The sequence below is a fragment of the Cladophialophora yegresii genome, assembly GCF_000585515.1.
Source record: "Cladophialophora yegresii CBS 114405 chromosome Unknown aczIN-supercont1.1, whole genome shotgun sequence".
In the NCBI taxonomy this organism is placed as follows: Eukaryota; Fungi; Ascomycota; class Eurotiomycetes; order Chaetothyriales; family Herpotrichiellaceae; genus Cladophialophora; species Cladophialophora yegresii.
The window spans coordinates 2,933,692-2,954,046 of NW_006913045.1; the positions used below are offsets into that span (position 1 = coordinate 2,933,692).

At 54.4% G+C, this 20,355-nt stretch overlaps 10 protein-coding genes across 10 annotated transcripts; 4 read left to right on the forward strand and 6 right to left on the reverse strand.

The window, feature by feature from the left end:
- Positions 1-679: 679 nt before the first annotated feature.
- On the reverse strand, positions 680-2,711 carry A1O7_01045 (uncharacterized protein; the record flags this gene model as incomplete). Its single annotated transcript, XM_007755084.1, has 4 exons — positions 680-991; positions 1,049-1,174; positions 1,229-1,760; positions 1,819-2,711. The coding sequence occupies 4 exons, from the start codon at positions 2,709-2,711 to the stop codon at positions 680-682; spliced, it is 1,863 nt and encodes a 620-aa protein (XP_007753274.1).
- A 921-nt stretch (positions 2,712-3,632) lies between these two features.
- On the reverse strand, positions 3,633-4,295 carry A1O7_01046 (uncharacterized protein; the record flags this gene model as incomplete). Its single annotated transcript, XM_007755085.1, has 1 exon — positions 3,633-4,295. One exon carries the CDS (start codon positions 4,293-4,295, stop codon positions 3,633-3,635), a length of 663 nt encoding a protein of 220 aa, XP_007753275.1.
- A 239-nt stretch (positions 4,296-4,534) lies between these two features.
- On the reverse strand, positions 4,535-7,370 carry A1O7_01047 (uncharacterized protein; the record flags this gene model as incomplete). Its single annotated transcript, XM_007755086.1, has 3 exons — positions 4,535-4,847; positions 4,915-5,055; positions 5,125-7,370. 3 exons carry the CDS (start codon positions 7,368-7,370, stop codon positions 4,535-4,537), a joined length of 2,700 nt encoding a protein of 899 aa, XP_007753276.1.
- Positions 7,371-8,153: 783 nt separating this feature from the next.
- Positions 8,154-8,684, reverse strand: A1O7_01048 (uncharacterized protein; the record flags this gene model as incomplete). The annotated part of the gene is made up of 2 exons (XM_007755087.1): positions 8,154-8,284; positions 8,345-8,684. The coding sequence occupies 2 exons, from the start codon at positions 8,682-8,684 to the stop codon at positions 8,154-8,156; spliced, it is 471 nt and encodes a 156-aa protein (XP_007753277.1).
- Positions 8,685-9,177: 493 nt separating this feature from the next.
- Positions 9,178-10,326, forward strand: A1O7_01049 (uncharacterized protein; the record flags this gene model as incomplete). Its single annotated transcript, XM_007755088.1, has 4 exons — positions 9,178-9,276; positions 9,355-9,570; positions 9,658-10,168; positions 10,220-10,326. The coding sequence occupies 4 exons, from the start codon at positions 9,178-9,180 to the stop codon at positions 10,324-10,326; spliced, it is 933 nt and encodes a 310-aa protein (XP_007753278.1).
- Positions 10,327-13,559: 3,233 nt separating this feature from the next.
- On the forward strand, positions 13,560-14,674 carry A1O7_01050 (alpha-ketoglutarate-dependent 2,4-dichlorophenoxyacetate dioxygenase; the record flags this gene model as incomplete). The annotated part of the gene is made up of 3 exons (XM_007755089.1): positions 13,560-13,712; positions 13,772-14,451; positions 14,521-14,674. 3 exons carry the CDS (start codon positions 13,560-13,562, stop codon positions 14,672-14,674), a joined length of 987 nt encoding a protein of 328 aa, XP_007753279.1.
- A 460-nt stretch (positions 14,675-15,134) lies between these two features.
- On the forward strand, positions 15,135-15,710 carry A1O7_01051 (actin like protein 2/3 complex, subunit 5; the record flags this gene model as incomplete). The annotated part of the gene is made up of 1 exon (XM_007755090.1): positions 15,135-15,710. The coding sequence occupies one exon, from the start codon at positions 15,135-15,137 to the stop codon at positions 15,708-15,710; it is 576 nt and encodes a 191-aa protein (XP_007753280.1).
- Positions 15,711-15,933: 223 nt separating this feature from the next.
- On the reverse strand, positions 15,934-17,658 carry A1O7_01052 (uncharacterized protein; the record flags this gene model as incomplete). Its single annotated transcript, XM_007755091.1, has 1 exon — positions 15,934-17,658. One exon carries the CDS (start codon positions 17,656-17,658, stop codon positions 15,934-15,936), a length of 1,725 nt encoding a protein of 574 aa, XP_007753281.1.
- A 420-nt stretch (positions 17,659-18,078) lies between these two features.
- A1O7_01053 (uncharacterized protein) lies at positions 18,079-19,155 on the forward strand (the record flags this gene model as incomplete). The annotated part of the gene is made up of 1 exon (XM_007755092.1): positions 18,079-19,155. The coding sequence occupies one exon, from the start codon at positions 18,079-18,081 to the stop codon at positions 19,153-19,155; it is 1,077 nt and encodes a 358-aa protein (XP_007753282.1).
- A 314-nt stretch (positions 19,156-19,469) lies between these two features.
- Positions 19,470-20,164, reverse strand: A1O7_01054 (40S ribosomal protein S7; the record flags this gene model as incomplete). The annotated part of the gene is made up of 2 exons (XM_007755093.1): positions 19,470-19,919; positions 20,003-20,164. 2 exons carry the CDS (start codon positions 20,162-20,164, stop codon positions 19,470-19,472), a joined length of 612 nt encoding a protein of 203 aa, XP_007753283.1.
- Between the last annotated feature and the right edge of the window lie 191 nt (positions 20,165-20,355).

Consider the following 20,355-nt stretch of genomic DNA (forward strand, 5'->3'; position numbering starts at 1 on the left):
TTTATCATGCAATGACTGATGACTAACGGGGCCAGCATTATTCATGAGTGCCATGACTTTGCTTGTGTCCCGGTTGAGGCGTATGCTCTGCTCCGGCTGGCGTGGGCTACTGAAGGCGTAAGCTCGCATTCACGCATGGCAAACAAATCCCCTTGGCTCATCTTCTTCCCGAGTCTCCGTGGCCAACTTCTTGGTCCGGGCCCACGAGGTCTGTTCGGCGCCTCGATCGCCGGATCGGGATGTGAGGCTTATTTAGGTTGTTCTTCCCGGCACCCATTCAATGCCTACCTAGGTATATATCCCTCATACCAGTTAGAGATTGAGTCCTAATGCATATTGTGCGAGTCACTTTCCGGCCGAGAAAGGTCAAGGAGAGTCCCACAGCCTCTGGGGACTGCCCAAAAGGACCGAGAATCCGAGCGCTATATGCTGGAATTGTAGGGGGCCATCGTAGGGAAGCTACGCGGTGAGTTTGGCAAGAAAACACTCCCAGCCATCCGCAGCCTTGTACGCGCTCATTGGCTCGCAACGCCTCGACTGCCTTGTTCGGCATAGCGTTGACTGGGGGGCTGCTGTCAAATGTCTCGCCATCTACGCCAAGGAAGAGGATTAAAAGTCTGCGCGGGCTCTTTCTAGTCTGGCTGATGGTGTTATCGGTGCGGCGATACCAAGATATTGCTTATGTGACTTTCTGCGCTTGATCTGGAAGATGAAGACTCGACATTGCCGCCACTAAATGATCCTCCTCGTAGCACAAGACGTGGTAGTTCGTGCTCGTCTTCACCTCGTCATCGTCCGGGTATGCTGCTTCAGGCCACCTCAGAGTCTTGATGTCATCCCCCTCCATGGTATAGTGGACATCAGCGGCGTTGGCGAGATCTTTCATACCCCCTTCGTCATAGAAGACCTTGCCAATGAGAAATGGTATGGATTCCTCGTTTTCACCCATGTCAACAGCTCTTTTAGGAGGGTTGCCATCCGTTACGGGCACCTGTGTTGTTGTTACCGTTAGCGAAACCGTTCGAGTCCCAATTGCAGCTTCACTCACCCATTCGCAGTTTCCGATATCAACGAGAATTTCACAGCGATAGTAGTCTCCTTCTTCGGGGTGGAGAACCTTGGGCCTAGAACAGGTTTGCTTCGGATAGGCAATCCAGCTGGCGTCCTCCCGAAACTACGGAAGCGGTGTTAGCAAACTGACTGTCCTGTAACGAGCTTCATGGCATACCTCTCCGACGACCTTTCGACCGCCCACATGATATATCATGTAGTACATCTTCTTGTCACCCACACTGTCCATGAAATGTGGGACCGAGTCGCCCCAATCTTCCGGCCTGAAGCGTGAGAGCGGAACAGTCTTTGGCCATCTGGAAAGTCGTTCGCTAGTAAGAGAAGATTCCTTTGCCCGTTGTGGACCCAGGATAGCACGCAGAATCATCTCGATGCGGTCCACATGTGGCTGGAAGTGGTTTCGCCAGACTAGGCCGTCGGGACTGAGCAATGTGCGGATATCGGCACGAGCCATGCTAGACAGGTTGTCTCCACAAGGGCGGGTCTTATTGCGCTCCTGGGAGCGAGTGATGCTGTCGTATTGATAACTAAAGGTTCCGTTTTCCAGTGTCGAAACTTCAACGTCTCTATGCTTTGAGATTAGGAGGTCGAGGTCGGCAAGCCGAATCTTTGGACACAAAATGTCGTTTGCAGAGCCCGCATCGTTGATGTAGTATTTGAACGTGCGAACAAGGAAGTCATTCTCATATCTGCGCGCAAGGATCAGCATCCGGGAGAAAGGGAAGGCGCTCGCGGACCAAGTCTTACAGTGTTTCGGTCGTCAACAGACTTTCTCGGCGATTCTTGTATTGCTCCAGGAGTGATTGCATGACTTCTACACGCTCTTTCGCCAGCAACAGCAGGTTCTGAGAGTCAGACTCAATCATGATATCTTCCTTATCCAGCCTTCCGAGCAGGACATAGTAGCCACGGAGAAGGATTTCTAGAGCTGCTGCGGCTACGAAGCGAGGGAGGTGGTTTGTCTTGATGTAGTAGGTCCCGTCTGTCAGATTGTCGATGCCCCGCTCGATACGCTGCAAATGGACGTTCACGTTCTTGCGCTGCCTCTCGATCTGCACCTTCAGTTCGTTCCTCTTCCGACGGATAAGATCAATCGGAACGTTGCTGACACCTCTAGTTTCCACCTCCTTGAGGAATGGCACTGTTTCTTCTCGCAGAAAGTCTCGGATGGAGGCTGAGTCGGCTTGTAGATAAGTGACCTCATGGTCGTCGAAAGTGTCCTCCAACACTTCTTTGACGGCGACAACGACGCGGATCGATTCTGGCTCTAGATCTTTTGCTGTTTCGAATACTCCAAGATAACGCTGTCGCAGGACATCGGTCTGAGCTATAGTGTCGAGCTGCTTTGCACTCTCTTTGATGTCGTTCGCCAGCCCCTGCAGTATATCCGATACTGCGAGAAGCTGTTCAATCCCAAGGATAGGTGCTACCAGTGGCATGCAAATCTCGAGAAAGTCGTCTTTGTTGAGCTTTCCGGTGCCCAGCTCAGAGGCTGCCGCAAACAACTTTACACTCGACGGGTCCTTGACGGTCATGCCATTGGCAGCGAGGTTTTGTAGAATAAACCTCGGATCGACAGCCTGAATGGTCGAGGTCGATGATGTAGTTGATTGTGTCACCTTTGCTGTAGCTAGTGCCATGGTCGAAGGACAGAGCCACGGGGCTGGAAGGAGGAGTTTGGAAGGAGCCGAAACTTTGGCGCCATCTCAAGAGGTAATGCAGGAAACATTTCGCCGTTTATGCAACCTTTATGTCGTGATTGAAGGCCAGAATCCCACATACGGAATACTATCAGTCCAGAGCCACGAGCTGAAGGGCCAGGTCGATAATCGAACGAAGGAGCCATGCGAATCAATGTCTCAGGATCAGACCCTCTCGGTTGTCCTGCCGCATGGGGCTTCACTAACCTTTCTTGGTAGGTGCGCCCCTCCACGGTCTTGGCAACAATTACTGCCGAATTTTCTGATTGGTCCACGCAATTCTGGCGCACCACCTCTTCAGCTCTTCAGCCGCGGCTGCTGCCTTCACTGCATTCTGCTGAGATGAATCTGAGCCTCTGAGACAACAAACATATCTGGCCAGGGCTGGCCTCTCTTGGCTCTTCACGCCACCTTGGGAGGCGTCCATGGCGTCCCCGCCAGCAACTTCAAGTGTCGAGGAGGCGCATGTCTGGTCTGGGTGCCTTCGCTGCCTGTCCGAGCAAGTCACGACAATGACGGTATTGACCAATGGCCAGTCACCCAGGCACACCACGGAGGCGCGATGAGTGTCGTCGACGCGGCAGGAAGGTACACTGCCACGTTCCATCATACTGTAGTCGCTCAGAGCTAATGAAGTATCGACAGTGCGACATAGCCGGACCCGGATGCGTCAGATGCGCCTCGAGTGGCACCAAATGCGGCGGACCAAATAGTCGTCGTCCTCACGTCAACCGAGATGCTCAGAATTTGCACCCACAATGCCATCTGTTTAGACACGCCAGTGATGATATCCAGAACTAGGTACGTTCCACCAAGTGCCCTAGCCTTATCCGACTTATACAAGCCGTGCCAATACGCCTTCTACTTTGGGCTCCCATAGCCGAGAGATGTCCTCACTCCTTTGTTCGCCCTCGCACTTCTCCTCACCTGGCTGCCGTCCTTTTGCTTCAGATCTTGTTCTTGCTGCAGAACCTGTCGCTCGATATTTCTTACCGCTTCGGCCACCTTTCCACCAGCTTTGGGCGCAGGCTTGATTGGTTTGTCCGAATCCAAACTACCTTCTTCTTGTCCGGCATCCTGGTTTCCCTTCTTTGCCTGCTCGACAAGTTTGCCGACCGACTGAGTTGGCTTTTGCGTTACGTTGCGACTCTTCGGTTTTGTCTTCGTGCCAGTCGTTGAGCGCTTCTTGACCTTTGAGCCCTGCACACCTGATTTCCGCCTGTCGCCTCGTTTCGGCTGCTTGATCGGCGATTCGGGGACTGGTGGAGGGAGTGGCCTCTCTGGAGACCGGGATCGATGCTCATCGGGTTCCAAGTCCGGTGCAGTAACAGCTACATCCCGGCCTAGGGTTGACGGAACAATCGTGCTCCCAGAGGCGTCGCGCATTTCCACATCGCCGTGGTTTGAGAATGGCGACGGCGTCAATGAGCGATCCTCATACGCCGGAGTTGAATCCCGGGTCCAATCTGGTGGAGGGTATTCCGGTTCCACGCTCTGTCGGACGTCAGCCTGGCTAGGCAGCATCAGCTCGGGCTCCGCACTTTGTCGAACAAAGTCGCGCAGCACATCAGCATCATAGGAAGTCGAGGCGCCCGAGTCGGCTGGTGGACGCGGAGTATCCGGCCGACTTGGAGGTACTGGGCTTTGTCGACTAAATGTGGCGACAGGTGCTTGTATTGATGTTGCTGCGGCCGTCGGATGTAAGAAGCCACCAGTAACCGACGGAGGTGCTTCTGGCAGCCTTGAGGCTGCCTTGCCTTGGGTCAATCCTTCATGCGGTGGATGATTGAATTGGCCTGAAGGCCACGTCGATGCCGTCCGAGGGAACGTCGGAAGCGGTAAGTCCCCTTGTGGCTGTCCCCATTGATCTGGTGCAGATAGTGGCTTGCGACAATTGCATCGACCTGCCGGACAGTGACAAGCCCCATTAGCGCTGCAAGGGCAGTCGTGGTTTTCGCCTGGGACTCTCTTCTGCGCGAGCTTGAATAACCTTTCAGACTCAGGAATCCGTGGCCATAGACCCGAATGGGTTGATGGAAGTTCCATTTCCGCCTCCGCCTCCGTCTCCGTTCGAGGCTGACCGTGGCCGACATAATGCTCCTCGCAGCCCGCACAACTGCAAAGGCCAGGCAGACAGACACACCTCTGCTGCGTGTTGGCACCACCGCAACATGCCCCGTGCTGTTTGGCAGTCTCAGTCGGTGCTTGTGCATTACCCTCGCCCTCTCCCCATTTGAGCTCTGCCTCTTTGCGCAACTGTTCCGCTTGCTCGGTGTGGTCACAGCTTGAGCACGGACAGTATAGAGGATGACAGGAGCAGTTCGAAGTCTCGCCTCCGCAAGGACAGACACACGATCCCGTGTCCCCTCCTTCCGGTGATCCCTGACCATTATTGTCGTCCTCGTCCTTCCCCTTTACTTCGGCCTCCTCTTCCTCGTGCATTTTCTTTTCCTGCGTCTCTTTCTCCCTCCTCTTCTTCGCCCTCGTCTCCTCCACCAGAGCCTCAACCTCCAAGTCAATCGTATCCATCATATATAAACTCTGTTCCTCGCCCCAAAGATTTGAATCATGAGGCCCGCCCTTGCCGAAATGTTCCCCAAAGAACACGGCCTTCCTCCGCCTCTTAATCTCCCTGGCCCGCCACGCCCTCTCCTCCACCATCTCTCGTCTCTCATCCGGGCCGGCCTCAGATAATTGCTCCGCCTCGCCCTCCAGCGCGGGACCACGCTTGTCGCGCGTGTAGGGACCCCGTCCCTCCCGTTTGAGACGCTCATAATATAGGAGGCAGGCGTAATCTTTCTCGTCCGCGCTCAAGGGACGCAGGAGCGGCGCCCACGTCGATTTGGACTGTGTGGCGTATTGGGCGAAGCCTTGGGGTTTGGGTTTGGGTGGTGGAGACCCAGCTGGCTTCCAGTAGGGGTCGTCTTCTTCGGGGTTGTATCGGTCGCGGAGGTGTGCCCAGGGCTTCGAGTCGGAGAGGATATCTATTGTCTCGGGGCGCCGAGGAGGCCATGGATCATCTTCGTCGGAAGATGTCTGATCTGGAACTTGACTTCTATCTTGATGCTCTCCTCCTCTTTCGGCTTCGTCTTGGTGTTGGGTTTCACTGTGTGGTTCATCATGGTTAACGTGGTGGTTATGGTGATGGTGCTCGTCGGCCGAATAGTCTTGCTCTTGATCCCGCTCGTTCTCTTTCGTTTCGTCTCCACCATCAGGTATGCAATGGTACGCCCCTTCAGCATCATCCTCATTGTGTACCGCGCCTTGCTTTTCAGCATCATCCTCATCGTGTACTGAGTCTTGCGTCTCAGCTGGGGAACCACGTCCATTCTTACGTTCCTGCCCAGGCTGATCCACATTGTTCTTATTACCATCGTGACCGCCGCCGCCGTCGCCGTCCTTCTCTTCCCTTTGAGTTTTACTATCACCGTCATCATTAGCGTCTCCATCATTGCCGCTGTCATCGACAGCGGTGAATGACGCGTCTCCGGATCGGGACCCAAACCCAACACTTCCTCCCGGCTCTCCTGCCTCTCTTGTATCTTTTCCCTTCCCCTTCCCCTTCCATTTCCCTTCTTCCCCTCCAACTGCCACTGGCCCCAGCACGTCCACGAAGCCAAGCGTCGGATCGGGCTGGAATTCCCTCCGCGCGTCCCGTCTCTGTTTCGCCAGCTCCAATGGGTCGTCCTCCCACTGCGGGTTCTCGGTCCCTGGGGGCACGCACGGCCGGTCGTGCTCAGCCCACCCCTGCTCTGTGAACAGTGCGCGGAGGAGGGTCGAACTATTGGGTTTGCGGAGGGGATTTGCGTTTGTACTTGCATTCGCACTCGCACCCACAACCACACTCTCTCCGGCATCCGCACCTGCACCCGCATCCCCAGTCACGGTGTCCGTCGCATTCGAAGGTGAACTTGACGGTGCAGTCGCGTTCGCACCGCCGCTGTCGCTGGATCGGGTACATATATCCACATCTATATTCGGATCTGAGACTGGGATTGAGACTGGAATGCGCGGTGGAGGGAAAGACGTGTCTGGAGTCGCAGCTGTAGTCCCAGTGTCGTTCCCGTTCTGGGTCCGTGCTTTCACCCACGACGATACCTCCTCCATCGCCGCTTCCGAGGCGCTGTCGCCGAAGAGGGAGTCCATGTCTGAGGGGCGGGGTTGGTGGTTGCGGTCATGAGGCTCAGGTTCGGGTCTAGGTCCGGAGGGGGATCCAAATCCAGATACAGACACCTCAGCGTCACCCTGGCCTTCGCCTTCGCCTTCGGCACTATATCGTCGAGCCACGCCGGGTGGGCGACCACCACCTATGTCGTCAGGAGGTAATGTCGAGAATGGCGTGACGGGGGCACCGTCTAGGGTTGCCGAGTCTAATTCCGCGTACGGAGCGTAAGAGCCTGCGTAGTGGGTGGTGGGTTCGGCTTGCCCAGTGCTCGGCTGCTGCCGCCAATGCTGCTGCGATGCGGCCGAAAGCCCGCCGTTGACGTTCGCGGAATGGTTGCTCTGTTGATGCCGCGCTTCATCATGTGTATCGGCCTCGGGCTCTGCTTCGGCGCACCAGGCCTCGTACTCATCGTCTTCGAGCCAAGAAGACGGCATGGCTTTGCTCGGCCCTTCTGGACCTTTTTGGCCTCTTGGAGAATCCTCGCTTCGATTTGCCTTGTATGCGCGTCCGCTACTCCGTCTGTTGGTCTGTGAAGTACCGTGTCCCGGCGCAGAAAATAGATAGACGAATGGGGGATTCAAACCCTCGAAAATCTAACGCGACACTTCGATGAGTTGGGAGCGTAAGGTGAGTAAACAAACATAGTAACAGGAAATGGGAAGCTCGTGCAATCAAATTGGATTCGAGCGGCCGAAACAAGCGGAATGACGGGCCAACTGTAAATCTGTTGCCATGGTTGTGCCTCTTTCGGTGGGGTTGGAATGTGGTTGTCAATACCCTGGGACTTACATTCCACAAGACGACGACAGCCTAGGACGCGGCGGAGGCGGTGCTGTCGTGGACGGACACAAAGAAACTCCTATCTAACAAGGTCAGTGTCGAGCCGACTTCGGTTCGACTGGTCGTTGCGGAAAAGTGCGATAGTTTCCTTTGTCCTGCAAGGCGAGGCGACGGCCAAACCGAGGAGAGAAGAGTGTGAGATCGGAGAGGGTTCAAGCTGTACTTGTCGTGTAAAGTCTTCTTCATCATTGTGCACATTTGAGCGCGAGTCAGATGCATACCTTCGGCCATTGCTGCCTGGCTGCATCAAGTCCTATCACCACATGAACATATCCAAGGGACGACACCACCGTTCGATTTCATCGTGCTCGCCTCGATCATTCCTCCATCTAAAGACTGCTGCTTCACTTGGAAACTGAACTTCTGTCTCAAACCATCTAATATTGCGGGCCCAGGTCGCTTCTCGGCGCCATGACTGTCCAGCGCATACAGTCCTTGAATAGCATCCCGCCGACTATGGGATAGGCCCCGATTTTCATCTCATTCACCGCGTTGATTGTGAACAGACCTGCCACTTCCAGTCAGTAATTGTAGATATGCAAGGAGGAGAAAAACCGGTGATACTCACAATTCTCAACAAGCACTTGCTCGAAGTTGTGATAGCAATCGTCGGTACCATAGTCCGGCATGTGGATCCCGTTCCTATGCTTGTCGGTTGGGGAAGAACAACCGTTGTAGTCGAAGTGGAGTGCAAAGACGATCGGATAATTCTGGAAGAACGTCGCCCAGTATCCGGGGTAGTCCCACAGCTGGCAGATGCCGGGCACCACATGGTCCGCAGCATTGCCATTACCCTCGCGGATGGTGAAGTCCGAGCCCTTGTCGGTCAAAAGTTCGCAGAACCGCCAGAGGATGGTCTCCTTTTTTTCTTTCGAAAACGACCCGATGTCGAACGGCGAAAAGGGCATGCCCGTCGCCCAGGCTATATCCGCTTTGAATGTAGGAGTCGCGCACTGCACAGTATGTGGCGGAACTGGCGGTGTGGTTGTCTTAAATGCCGTCCAGGGGGCACACGAGAGTATACCGAGTCCCGTACCTGTTTGAACGCCAGGTATGACCGTCTGAATGGCCCAATCGCTGTCACAAGTGCTGGAACCGAGGTATGCAGTTCCTTCACAGGTGAGAATCGTCAAACTGTTGCGACCTCCCTGTTGTGCCAACGTCGTAGTCAGAGTATGTGGCCCTGAAGGGGCAGGCGGAATTGACGGCAGCGATACTGTCCCCGTCAACGGCACGCCTGAGGCTGAAAAGTCCCAGGGTCCTCCAGGGGTCGAACATCCAGTGGTGGAGGATATGAATTGCGACGTCACACGCGTACCTCCCGACACGACATCTCTCCATACGTTGCAGTCTGAGTCTGTCAGCACAGTTGTGTAGTACAACAACTCACTGGCTGTCAGCATGCCTGGCTCAAAGGAACTTGTCGACATAGTGGTACAGGGTCCGAAGCTAAACGGACCACATGCTGGCAGCACAGAGCCTGTCACAGTGGAGATTACGGTGGCTGAGATCACTTGCCCACCAGAGACAAGCTCGCTCCATACCTTGCCGTCCGAACTTGTTCGGGTCACCGTGTAGTCTAGCAGGCCCGTTGCGACAGACGCAGTCGTGACAGGAGGTTTGGATGACGTCTTCGGCGTGGACGACGTCTTCGGTGTGGACGACGTCTTCGGTGTGGACGACGTCTTCGGTGTGGACGACGTTTTCGGTGTGGACGACGGACTAGCCGTGCTGGATGATGTACGCGACGTGCTAGTAGGTGAGAAACTTGACGAGGAGAATGCAGACGTCGAGGTATTTACCATTGGCGTCTGAGTGGCGTTGTTGAAGGTTGCGAACTCCGTGCCATTTTCTGTGATGATGGGAAACTGAGTAATCCAGTTCGCAATCTGGGACGAAAGAGATGGGTCGTTCCACCATGGACTCAGCGTGCAAGCAGGGGCGGCCGACGTGAAGTTCAGAGAAGTTGTCGTGGATGCAGTGTTTGTGCCGGAGCAAGTTGCAACAGTCTCGCACGAAGTAATGGTGGTCAAATCGGTAAAGACAGTGCCGCTCGACGTCACATTGGACACCGTCTCACTGCACGTGATGTACGCTGACTCTGAGCAGGAGCTGGACGAGCTGGACGAGCTGGATGAACCGGACGAGCTGGATGAACCGGACGAGCCGGAAGAACTGGAGGAGGTGGAAGTACCGGAAGTACTGAATGATTGTGATGGATCCGGTGAACCTGATTGTTCACCTCCGGGTCCCGGCCCTGGGTTGCCAGTCGTGCATGGTGCTGCCGTGCAATGTGTGACAGGGAGCGTCAACGAAGCCGAGATTAACGGCGGAATCGGTGGGAAATGTGGAGGCGATGGCGGGAAAGGGAACCCGAACTTGCCCAAACATGGTATGTGGCAGTTTGAGAACAGACTGAGGATACATTTGACTGCATCACCAGCCACTGCCATCGGATTTCCGCAGCTATCCTTGCACAATGGGCCGAGGCATTTCCAGTCCAATGACGGGAAGACGATCCAGCCACCTGCGATGGTCTTTGTGCTGTAGGTGAGTGTGGTCGTGTATGATGCCGAAGTTGTACTAGAGTCTTTGTTCGTGATAGGGCAGCCGTTGACCAGATCCCATTGTGTTGTTGATGAATCGTAACAAACACCACTGGGGAGCGCATGTGAGGGTCCAGATGGCCCAGCAGTGACCGCACACCACCATCCCTCACCACAGTGTGACCCAGAGGGTCTGTTCTCATGGCATAGATCGTTTGAACCAAGCCAACACTGCGGGCATAGGCAGTGAGCTGAGCTCTGAACAGCGACGATGGCGTTCTGGTCATTGGTTGTCGTGCTGAAATCTTCAGAAACCGACAGTGGGTATGTCCAGCACCATGGCTCCAACGTATACCACGTCCAAATATTGGCTTCCGGAATCCATAAGTCGCTGTACGAACATGTAGGCTTCAGCCCGACCAAGGATACAGTAGGCAGGGACACTGTTGGCGGCGGCGTCAGCGTCGGCTCGAACACAGGACCCGGGACGTTCGAGGGGAAGGCGATAGTAACTGAGCCTGTACAGGAGTCGTCCGTGCATGTTCCAGTCGAAAGGTCGGAAGGGAGAGGCAGAGGTAGAGGTACGATTGTAACTCCGCTCTCGCTAGCCTGGGTGCTGTTTGTCGTGGAGGAAACGGAATTCGGGAGACCAACGCTGCCAGACTGACTGCTCGACGAGACTTGAACTGAGATAATGGTTGATCTAACCACAGTTACGAATGTGGTGTAGTCCAGAGTGACAGTGCTCGTGAGTAAGGCGACGACATCTGAGGTCTCATTGCTGGAAGAAGCTGGTGATGAAACGGATCCTGCGGGCAAAGTGCTATTTCCAGTGGACGATGCCGGGACGGCCGTCACTGATTCCTGCGCTAACGAAGACGCAGTTGAGGAGGTGCTTGAAGTAGAAGACACCGCCTCCTGGGACTGTGAAGACGAGGTCGAAGTCACCTCACTGGTGGATGTCCCACCTGTCGCCGCAGGCTGATCTGTCGGGGTGGAGCTAGAGCTGCTGCCGGCTGAAGCCTCACTGATGGATGTCCCACTTGTCGCCGTAGACTGATCTGTCGAGGTGGAGCTAGAACTGCTGCTGTCTGTAAGCTCACTCGTGGATGTCTCACTTGTCGATGCCGACTGATCTGTCGAGGTAGAGCTCATGCTGCTTTCTGATGTTGCACTGGAGACATCAGAAGACGCCGGTGATTCGCCGGATGAGGTGGTTGACAGTTCTACACTCGTGGAGGCCGAAGTCGTGGAGGTAGCAGAAGAAAAGCTTTCAGTCGGACTGGATGCGCTGGTGTCTGAGGCTGCAGAGCTGCTTGAGTTTGCTGAGCTACTGAGTGTTGGTGCAGGAGAGGTATCAACACTGGTCTCTGCGGTGACTGAGGCAGATTCTGCGGTAGTAGAGCCTGAGGAGTCTGCAGGTGGCGGCAAGACACTTGTTTCCGTAACAGTGAAAGTATTGATCTCTGAGGTGGTCTCTGTGACAGTATGCATGGGAAGGCTGGAACTGGTAGGCTCTGATCCGGGCTGCGTCCCAACACCTGTGACTGTCACATCAACGCCAGTAAATGAAGTAACTGTCTCCGTGCCCGTAAAGACGATCGTGACTGTGGGTGGGGACATCTCAGCGCTGCTCGTCATGCTCCAATCTTCCCAGGGACCGTGATCTAGGCAATGGTCAGTAAATGAGAACGTGGCAAGCGGAAGACTTACTGAATTGCGATTGCGATTGCGAACCACCACAGGCTGGACAATCTTCACCCTGCTCTGTGCGTTTCTCCTTGCTGCCGATCCATCGCGCATTTGTCGGACTGCACAGGCTCGTAATCAGGCCGAAGAGTAGGATGGTGAGTAAGGGAGCCATAATGGCTCGCGAGTAAGAGGGGCCCTCGAAAGGCGAAAACAGTGAGGTTGTGTTGATGGTCACAAGCCTGTCGATTTGAAGATGTGTTGAAGACAAAAGACCAAAAGTCGCGAGTGAGAAGAACGGCATACTTATGCGCAGATTGTCTGTTCTTCACTTTGTGCACAAAATCTCACTGCCTGTGAGTGAAGCCTTGGCGGAGTGATATTCGGAAGAAGCAGGGTATCGCTGGCATGACAGTGAAGAGTAGGTCGGACCCCTTCCTTCCGTGAATATTTCATTGTCACTTGGTACCAAGCCCCGAAGAGCAACTGGGTAGAAATGGCGAAAAAACATCCCTAGCAGTGAATTTGTGAATTGGGAAATCCTTTCGCTTCCATATGAATGAACTTGGGGAGGTTGTCAATTAAAACAGTCGGTCAGTTGTTACCTGAAGAGACTTGTTTTATGAAGGTTCTTTCCTGCAACTGACGGTCCTGAAATGGGAAGCCTAGAAGAAGTCATGGTTGGGGTGCCTTTTGGGTTATTGTTTCCACCCGTCTACCACTTCCTCGCATGAACATGGTTCTTACCTGTCACCGCCACGACCAGCAGCCCATTTGAAGCTTACCTTGGCTCGACAAAACTGAGAGTTCTCGGAAGCCAGCAGGCACCGGGTACCCACAATGCAAGTCCTTCCGTCTCCTTCTCCTTCAGCATTGATAATCTGACTCCTACTGTCGTTAACCAGACGCAGCCTTGAGGTAGAGTACAAGACTCCCTCTCCCAGCCGGACGGACGCAACCTTGCTCTGCAAGCTGTCGCCAGCTTCGGCTCACATCAAAAGTCTGCATGACTTGTAGAGTGTCATCATCGACATGACGTCAACAACCGGGGCAACAATATTGGAGTTGATTGATGGGGCGCTAAAGCGACGCATAAGAGTCGGAAGAGAATAAGAGGCCGGGTGGTTGAGCTAAAATAGCTTGATCGATCCAAGCACGGGCGTACAAGTTTGGAAGCGTGCGCGCCCAGCCGTAGTTGCCACCTGCATCAGAACCTCTTTCGAAAACCTGCAGATGCAATGGTTGCTTTTGGGGAGACGTCTGGTTGTATCTCGCTTCTCCGTTCGAAGAGGTTGATCTCCAATCTTCCCCGCACAACTTCTTGAAATACTCTGTGGGGAACCTCGAGGCTGACACTCTCTCCAGACAGGAGTGTACATGGGGCTTCGGCAGATGCAGTCAAAGCAGGCGGAGACTTGCCGATGTCTCCCCAAGCGTTGATATATTGGTAGTTGGGTACCGAGCACTTGCAACTCGGCATTAAATCAAACATTTAATACCACCGCTTCAGCCCTTGAGGTAGCCTGCTCATTCCGAAAAGCGACCACAATGCCTGGACTTCTTCTGACCCCGGAGACGGAGTTCAAGACTCTAAAGATCAAGAAACTGCACCCGACGTTCGCGGCCGAGATTGAAGGAGTGGACTTCTCCAAGCCTCTCGATGACGACGTTTTCAGGGAGATCCTCGCCGCATCAGCAAAGGTAGGAAAAGCATTGAAGGATGCTTGGTTGGTGTGATGGACCTGCTGACAGCTCCATAGTATGGCGTGATCGTGTTCCGCAAGACGGGGCTCGACGACACAGGCCACGTTGAGTTCTCCCGTCGATTCGGCGAGTTGGACGACATCAGACCGTACATGACCAATGGACGCAAGCCTCGATATGGCTACTACGAGCTGTTCGATGCCGGCAATATCGACCCAGACACCAACACAGTGCTCCAGCCAGATAGCCCGCGAGCCCAATACAACAAAGGCAATGCTCTGTTCCATGTTGATTCGTCGTTCAATCCTCGGAGGGCCTCATACTCGCTCTTGAAGGCGCACGAGCTGCCACCACCAAACACTGGCGGTAACACCGGCTTTGCTGACACTCGAACTGCGTGGGACGAGCTGGATCCTGAGTTGAAGGCCGAGCTCCTTGAGAAAGACTATGTCGGCGCTCACTCGTTGTACTCATCACGCAAGAAGGCGGCCCCTGAGTTCTTCAAGGACCTCAATGTGAATGACTACCCCATGCACAAGCACAAGATAGTGCAGAAGCACGAACCTTCCGGCCGGACGAATCTGTACATTGCTGCACATATGGACCATGTTGTGGACGTGTCACCAGAAAAGTCGAAGGAGCTGATGGACAAGCTCATGACCCATGCGACGCAGGAAAAATACACGTTGAGCATTCCGTGGCACGAACCAGGCGACTTGGTCATTTGGGACAACACGTAAGTGGCCTGCACCTTCGAAGATATTTGTCGTGTGCCAGAACCTGCATTGCTGACTGGTGGATTTAGCTGTGTCATGCATAAAGCTGAGGGCGGTTCTTTCGCTGGCAAGTATCGTCGGGACCTGAGGAGAACGACCGTGCATGATGACTCTCCGTGGGCGTGGGGTTTGAACAAGGAAGGCAAAGATGAGAGGCCGGGCTTCGCACTGTATGACTTGTGACCCTGTCAAACGATGAGCCGTATTGACTGTGAACAGTTTCAACCAAGCCCCGACGGCGGCAACGCCAGCATAGGGGGTTATGAAATAGGGTGGACGGGAGATGACGGGGAAGTAACGAGAACCTGAATCAGGCGAGGCTGGCCAAGGCGCCTGTCACGAGGCTGAACCAAAGACTCTTGGCCGATTACGTAAGAGGTCGAGGAGGCTTCTTCCGTTAGTTTGTCCCGCACCGCAGCATGCGTGCTCATGTATCTATTTCAATAGAGGCCATTATATCACTTCTCTCTCGTACACTCGTCCGCGTGGCAGCGTCTGTTGGCGCTCTTCGACAGCCGCACGCACACACTACTCTCCGAACCCCCACAGTAAACCTGTATTCAAAATCATCAACTGCCAATCTGGTTCCCCGCCGTCGTTCAGGCATAAGCGACCCTGCCGGCACATTCACTCTCCGGCAACCATGTCCAACATAAATTGGCGGACAATAAACATAGACGCCTACGACCCGGAGTCAGCGTTCAACTTCCCACGTTCCACCCTCCTTCCCGCAAACCTACCCGCCCCCTCAACATCGTCTGAATCTGCTCAAATAGGCCAACAAGTCCGACAACTGCTTCGCGCCGGAGACAGCGTAGGCGCCCTACAGTCCGCCCTTGAGACCGCCCCTTTCGCCGGTGACGAGGGCGCAAAACAAGTCCACCTCACCACCGTGCTGGAAGTGCTGCAGGGGATCAGACAGAGCGATGTGAGCCGGATATTGGCGGAGATGCTGAAACAACCGGGCGGCACGGCCCTGGGGGATACACTCATGAAGTACATCTACAAGGGTATGGCGAGCGGTACTGGAGGAGCTGGAGGCAAGGGAGTGAGTCCACAGGCCACAGGTTCAGGGTTCAGTCAGATACAATCACGAAACTTCGGAGAAGGTGGAGGCGGACAGGTCATGAGTGTGCTGCTGAGTTGGCACGAAAAGCTGACGGAAGTAGTTGGAGTGGGTGGGATAGTGAGGGTCATGAGCGATCGGCGGACGGTATGAAGCAGGTTACAATGCGACTGGGTGGCCAGGTGTGTCGACAACGACGCAACGACAAACGCGCGGAGCAAGACATAACAGCTCAGGAAGCCATCGTGCGCGACCAGAGCTTTAAGATCCACATCAGGAAGACCTTCGTGGCCAGCTCGATCAAGTCTAGTACACAAGGTATCGCAAGCACCCATCGTTTCTCTGAGCCCAGCCTTCCACTCATATTATGCTCCCTTCAACAATCCACCCGGCCAATCCCAAGAACCATCCAATAACTCAACTCCCTCTTCCCGTCGTCTGCCTCCCCATCTTCATCAAGCACTTTCTCCCTATCACGCTTTCTCCTCTCACCGATCCCTGCATCAGCATCTTCCGTGACCGTCCACTCTAGCCTCACCCGGATGGGAATCTCCACGACATTCTCGTCCTCGTCCAGCTCCTCGCCTTGCTTCCTGAAGATACTCGCTGGGATTATTTCAATGACTACGCTTGCCCAATTTCGTCCTTGGTCGTACAGTTTACCCGCGATTTGTTCTCCGCCTGCTGTGTTAACATCACCCGATGGAGCCGGTTTAGGCATGGTGTTCAATGCATCGTCCCAGGCGTCACTGTTCTTGCCGAGCTGAAATTGCGGGCAGAGGATTGTGACTCGGTGGCCGTGCTTCCCTGGCGTGGTATTTGGACTTCCCAAGCTGACAGACACGTCGTCGAAGAGGGGGTTGCGCAGCGTCATGATGAATTGCACAGGTTTCCCTGGGAAGAGGACTACGTCACTTCCATCTGGGCCCGATGGGAGAAGGCCGCCCGGGACTGGAAGTGGCTTGATGCTCACAAACGGGACGTAGCTGAGGGCGATCAGCTTGATGCGGTATCTGGCTGAGGAGATTTTAAGTTCTGGCCGGGTGAGAATGTGCTTGCATGTTGCGCATCGTTTGGAACGCTTTGTGCGCATGAGCGTTGGCATAGGTCGGAGTTCAGTGACTGTACGAGCTTGCGTGTTGCCGATGAAGGATGGGTACTGGAATTTTCGCTGTGAGGGTGTTGTTGTCTCGTCGAAATGACACGGTTTAGGGTGGGAGGGACCGGGGAGCTGAAGGCCTTCGCTGCTTGTCCGGGCCTCGCGCATAATCGTGAGCTTCTGTTTCGCTCGCTTCATGGAGTTTTCTCGGTTGGTATAGATATTCATGATTCGTTGGAGGGATGATGGTGATGAGTAGGCAATGTCGAGCGCGGACGCTGGGAAACTAGCATCTGTGGCTGACGACTCTGCGATCTGGTCCTTGTAGAATGCCCTCAGAGCGTTGAATCTTGCTGTGGCGTCCAATGACATTTGTGTCGTTGGTTCTTGCTTGTCTTCCGAGGTAGCCTCCAGCTCTTCTTGAGACAACGGAGGCCGAGATAATGATGACTTGCGGCCCAGAGAATCTTGATCATTGTGTGGCTTCTGCTGAGAGGGTTTGCGTGAGCCGCCGTTTGCTAGTCCGTCAAGCTGCCCACGAAGGCCTGTCGGCTTGTCGAACTTGATCCCGACGTCAAGAGTATTCCACATACAATAATTGCAGTTTAGGATGAAAGGACCGTCTTTCGTGTCTCCAATAGAAGTGGTGATCATCTGTGACCTACATATTGGGCAATGAAAACAGTTTCGAGGACATCTGTTCCCTTCCCCTCTCACCATTGCCCTGGGACTTTCGAACAGACAGTCTGGGCAATAAGTAGCGTTGATTTCTTCAGTCACGCAGCGGGGGCACTTGATCTCGTGACATTCTTCGCAGTACAACAAGTGCTCAGGAGGAAATAAAGAGAATGCTGAACGAGGATCCCTGGGATCGAATGTGTCTTCTCCACCTTGGATTTCTTCCAAGTCGACCTCCCTCGAAAGCCGCCCCGACTTGAGGGCCCTTCGTGAAGCATCTGAACAGGGGCAGGAGATGAAGGTGTAAGGGAAGGAGAGAGCCATGATGACCTTCTGGACACTCTCACATGCAGAAGCAGAATCTCATCGAGAGTACAGCAGCGATCCTCTCATACGGATACCTTGCCCGACTAGGTCGCAGACAAAGGCCGAAGAATCGGGAAGATTGTGCTGCTGCGTTAGGCAGGATGTAGGTATTACTGTGATGGCTGTCGCTTTGCCGATCTCACATCACAATAGCTGCCTCTCCAAAGATAGTATCTCATTGGGCTCTATCCCGCCAAAAGCTTCTCTATCGGGGCAAGCAGAAGACATCGCGTTGAGACGCGTCTGCGGCTAACCTTCCTCATGTCCGACTACAGGTATTGGCATCATTGACGACTAGAGCGGCAATGCCTGGGTGATTCCCCTTCTCTCTATCAAGCCAGGCATTGACTTGCCTGAGCTCCAGACACACTGTCAGATATGAAGCCGCTGACGCTGAGGCCGTGGCTTCCAACATCGGCTCTTCGACGGCGTCCCTACTTTCGGAGATGTTATGCAATCCAGGCACCGGGAGGTCCGACCCATCAAGTCTTCAACGAGACCGTCAAATACCTCCAGAAAGAAAGAACTGCTGCCAACGCAGAATATAGCAGGCAGGTGGACTATCTGAAAGATGAGGTGGCACAGAGGCTGGTCGATCGTCTGCTGGACATCAATCGAGAATTCCCGCGGGTCCTTGATCTGGGTGCAAACAGCCTTCAGATAGCACATGCGCTGTCAAAGCCACCTCTCATTGCGCCAGAGTTACCAGACGGGACGACAGAGCAGAAGATACCGCTCTCAGAACGGATCCACCACCTTACCTGCGCAGACATCTCTCCCGTATCTCTCCATCGGGACGATGCATTGCCCGCTCCCGCGGTTCCAATCACTCGGGAAGTTTTACCATCCCTCGAGACATTACCCTACGAAGCGAACACATTTGATGCTGTTATATCTTCGTTGTCTCTTCATTGGGTCAATGATCTACCCTCCGCGCTAGCTAGCGTGAACCACATCCTGAAGCCTGACGCTCCCTTTCTCGCGGCCATGTTCGGAGGGGATACACTCTACGAATTGCGTTCATCCTTACAGTTGGCTGATCTGGAGCGCCGGGGTGGCGTCTCCCCGCATATATCACCGTTGGCCGATGTGCGCGACATTGGCAGCCTCCTTGGGCGAGCAGGGTTCAGTCTCTTGACCGTGGATGTGGACGATATCATCGTGGAATACCCCGACACTTTTACTTTGATGACGGATATCCAAGCAATGGGAGAAGGAAATGCGATTCTGAAGTCCATGGGGGGGCCAATTCAGAGGGACGTTCTGTTGGCCAATGAAGCCATATACAGGGAATTGCATTGCAAAGAGGACGAAAAGGACAGAATCCCGGCCACTTTCAGGGTCATCTACATGATCGGCTGGAAGACTAGCAAGAACCAGCCACAACCTCTGGAGCGAGGGAGTGGGAGCATCAACATGAAGGATGTACTTGGGGGAGGAGACTTCGGGATGTAACATAACTCCTGTACAGAATTCAACAAAATGGACTCTCGGGCAGTTTGAACCATATCTTGTCTTCTATTCATCGGCTAAAGTCAACCGCCCAGAACTTTTGATGCTGCGTTGACTCTCAATCGAGTGGTATGGCATCTGTCTTCGAGCCGGGAACAATGCCTCAGTGGCCACACCTGTCACCATCCATTCCATACGATGCGGGTACATGCATAGTCATCGAGAACAACGACAGTCGTCGCGCACGCCGATTGTGCCTTCCTTTCGCCGTGGTACCATGTCTGCGTGGCGCTCTCGTCCCCTCGTCATCTCATCGCCTAGTAATCCGACGCGCTGCTCAAGGGGAACTCAAAGCCACAAACCCGTCCAGTCAGTTTCCGGTAGACCTCAGAGTAAGTGTCGAGTCTGTAATCAACGCCACCGCGCTCCTTCTCGTCCAAAACGACCTTCAACACCTTGCTTCCATCCTCCTTGGTCCTCAATCTCTTGCCCACAATCTCGACCGGGTAAACCACATCAGAGAGGATAGCATCGTGCACGGCCGTCAGAGTTCGAGAACGGGGACGCTTCTGGGTCTGGCTGGTGCGGGAGCGGTTGGAGCGCTTTGGGCGGGGCAGGATGCGGCGCATGGCCAGGATCAGGACGTGACGGTCAGAGAACTTCTTCTCGAGTTCGCGGGTCAGGCGTTGCTGAACTTTGTGGAAGCCGGCGAGGAGGGGCACCGGGACGAAGATGACAATGGCGCGCTTGCCGTGGCCAACTTCGAGCTATCGAGAATCAAAGGTATTAGTGCTAAGTCTTGGACTTCCACGCTTAGATTTCACGATGATCCGGTATCATATTGTCATACCTCGCGTGCAGAGACAAACTGGAGCGGTCTCAAGGCAACCTTGAGTTCGGGGATGTTGGTCTCGAGTTCATAGAGGGCGGTTGCGATGCTGGTTTCCAGCTCCGAAGGGTGTTGCCTCGAGGGGCTGTTGTGGGCGATCTTGTTGAGAGCTGGTTGAGACATGATTGCTACGAGGACTTGACGTGGTCTCTGCAATCAGGGGGCGTCTCGAGGATTGAAGGTTGTCAGTAGAAAGTGCCTTAGCGATGTCGACGAGAAGGTGCCAATCCACAATTCCTTCTGCAGCCGCCAAGCCCGCCAAGATTTTCGTGCATTGTGTGCTGCCATTCAGCTATCAAAGGCGCGCCGTACTG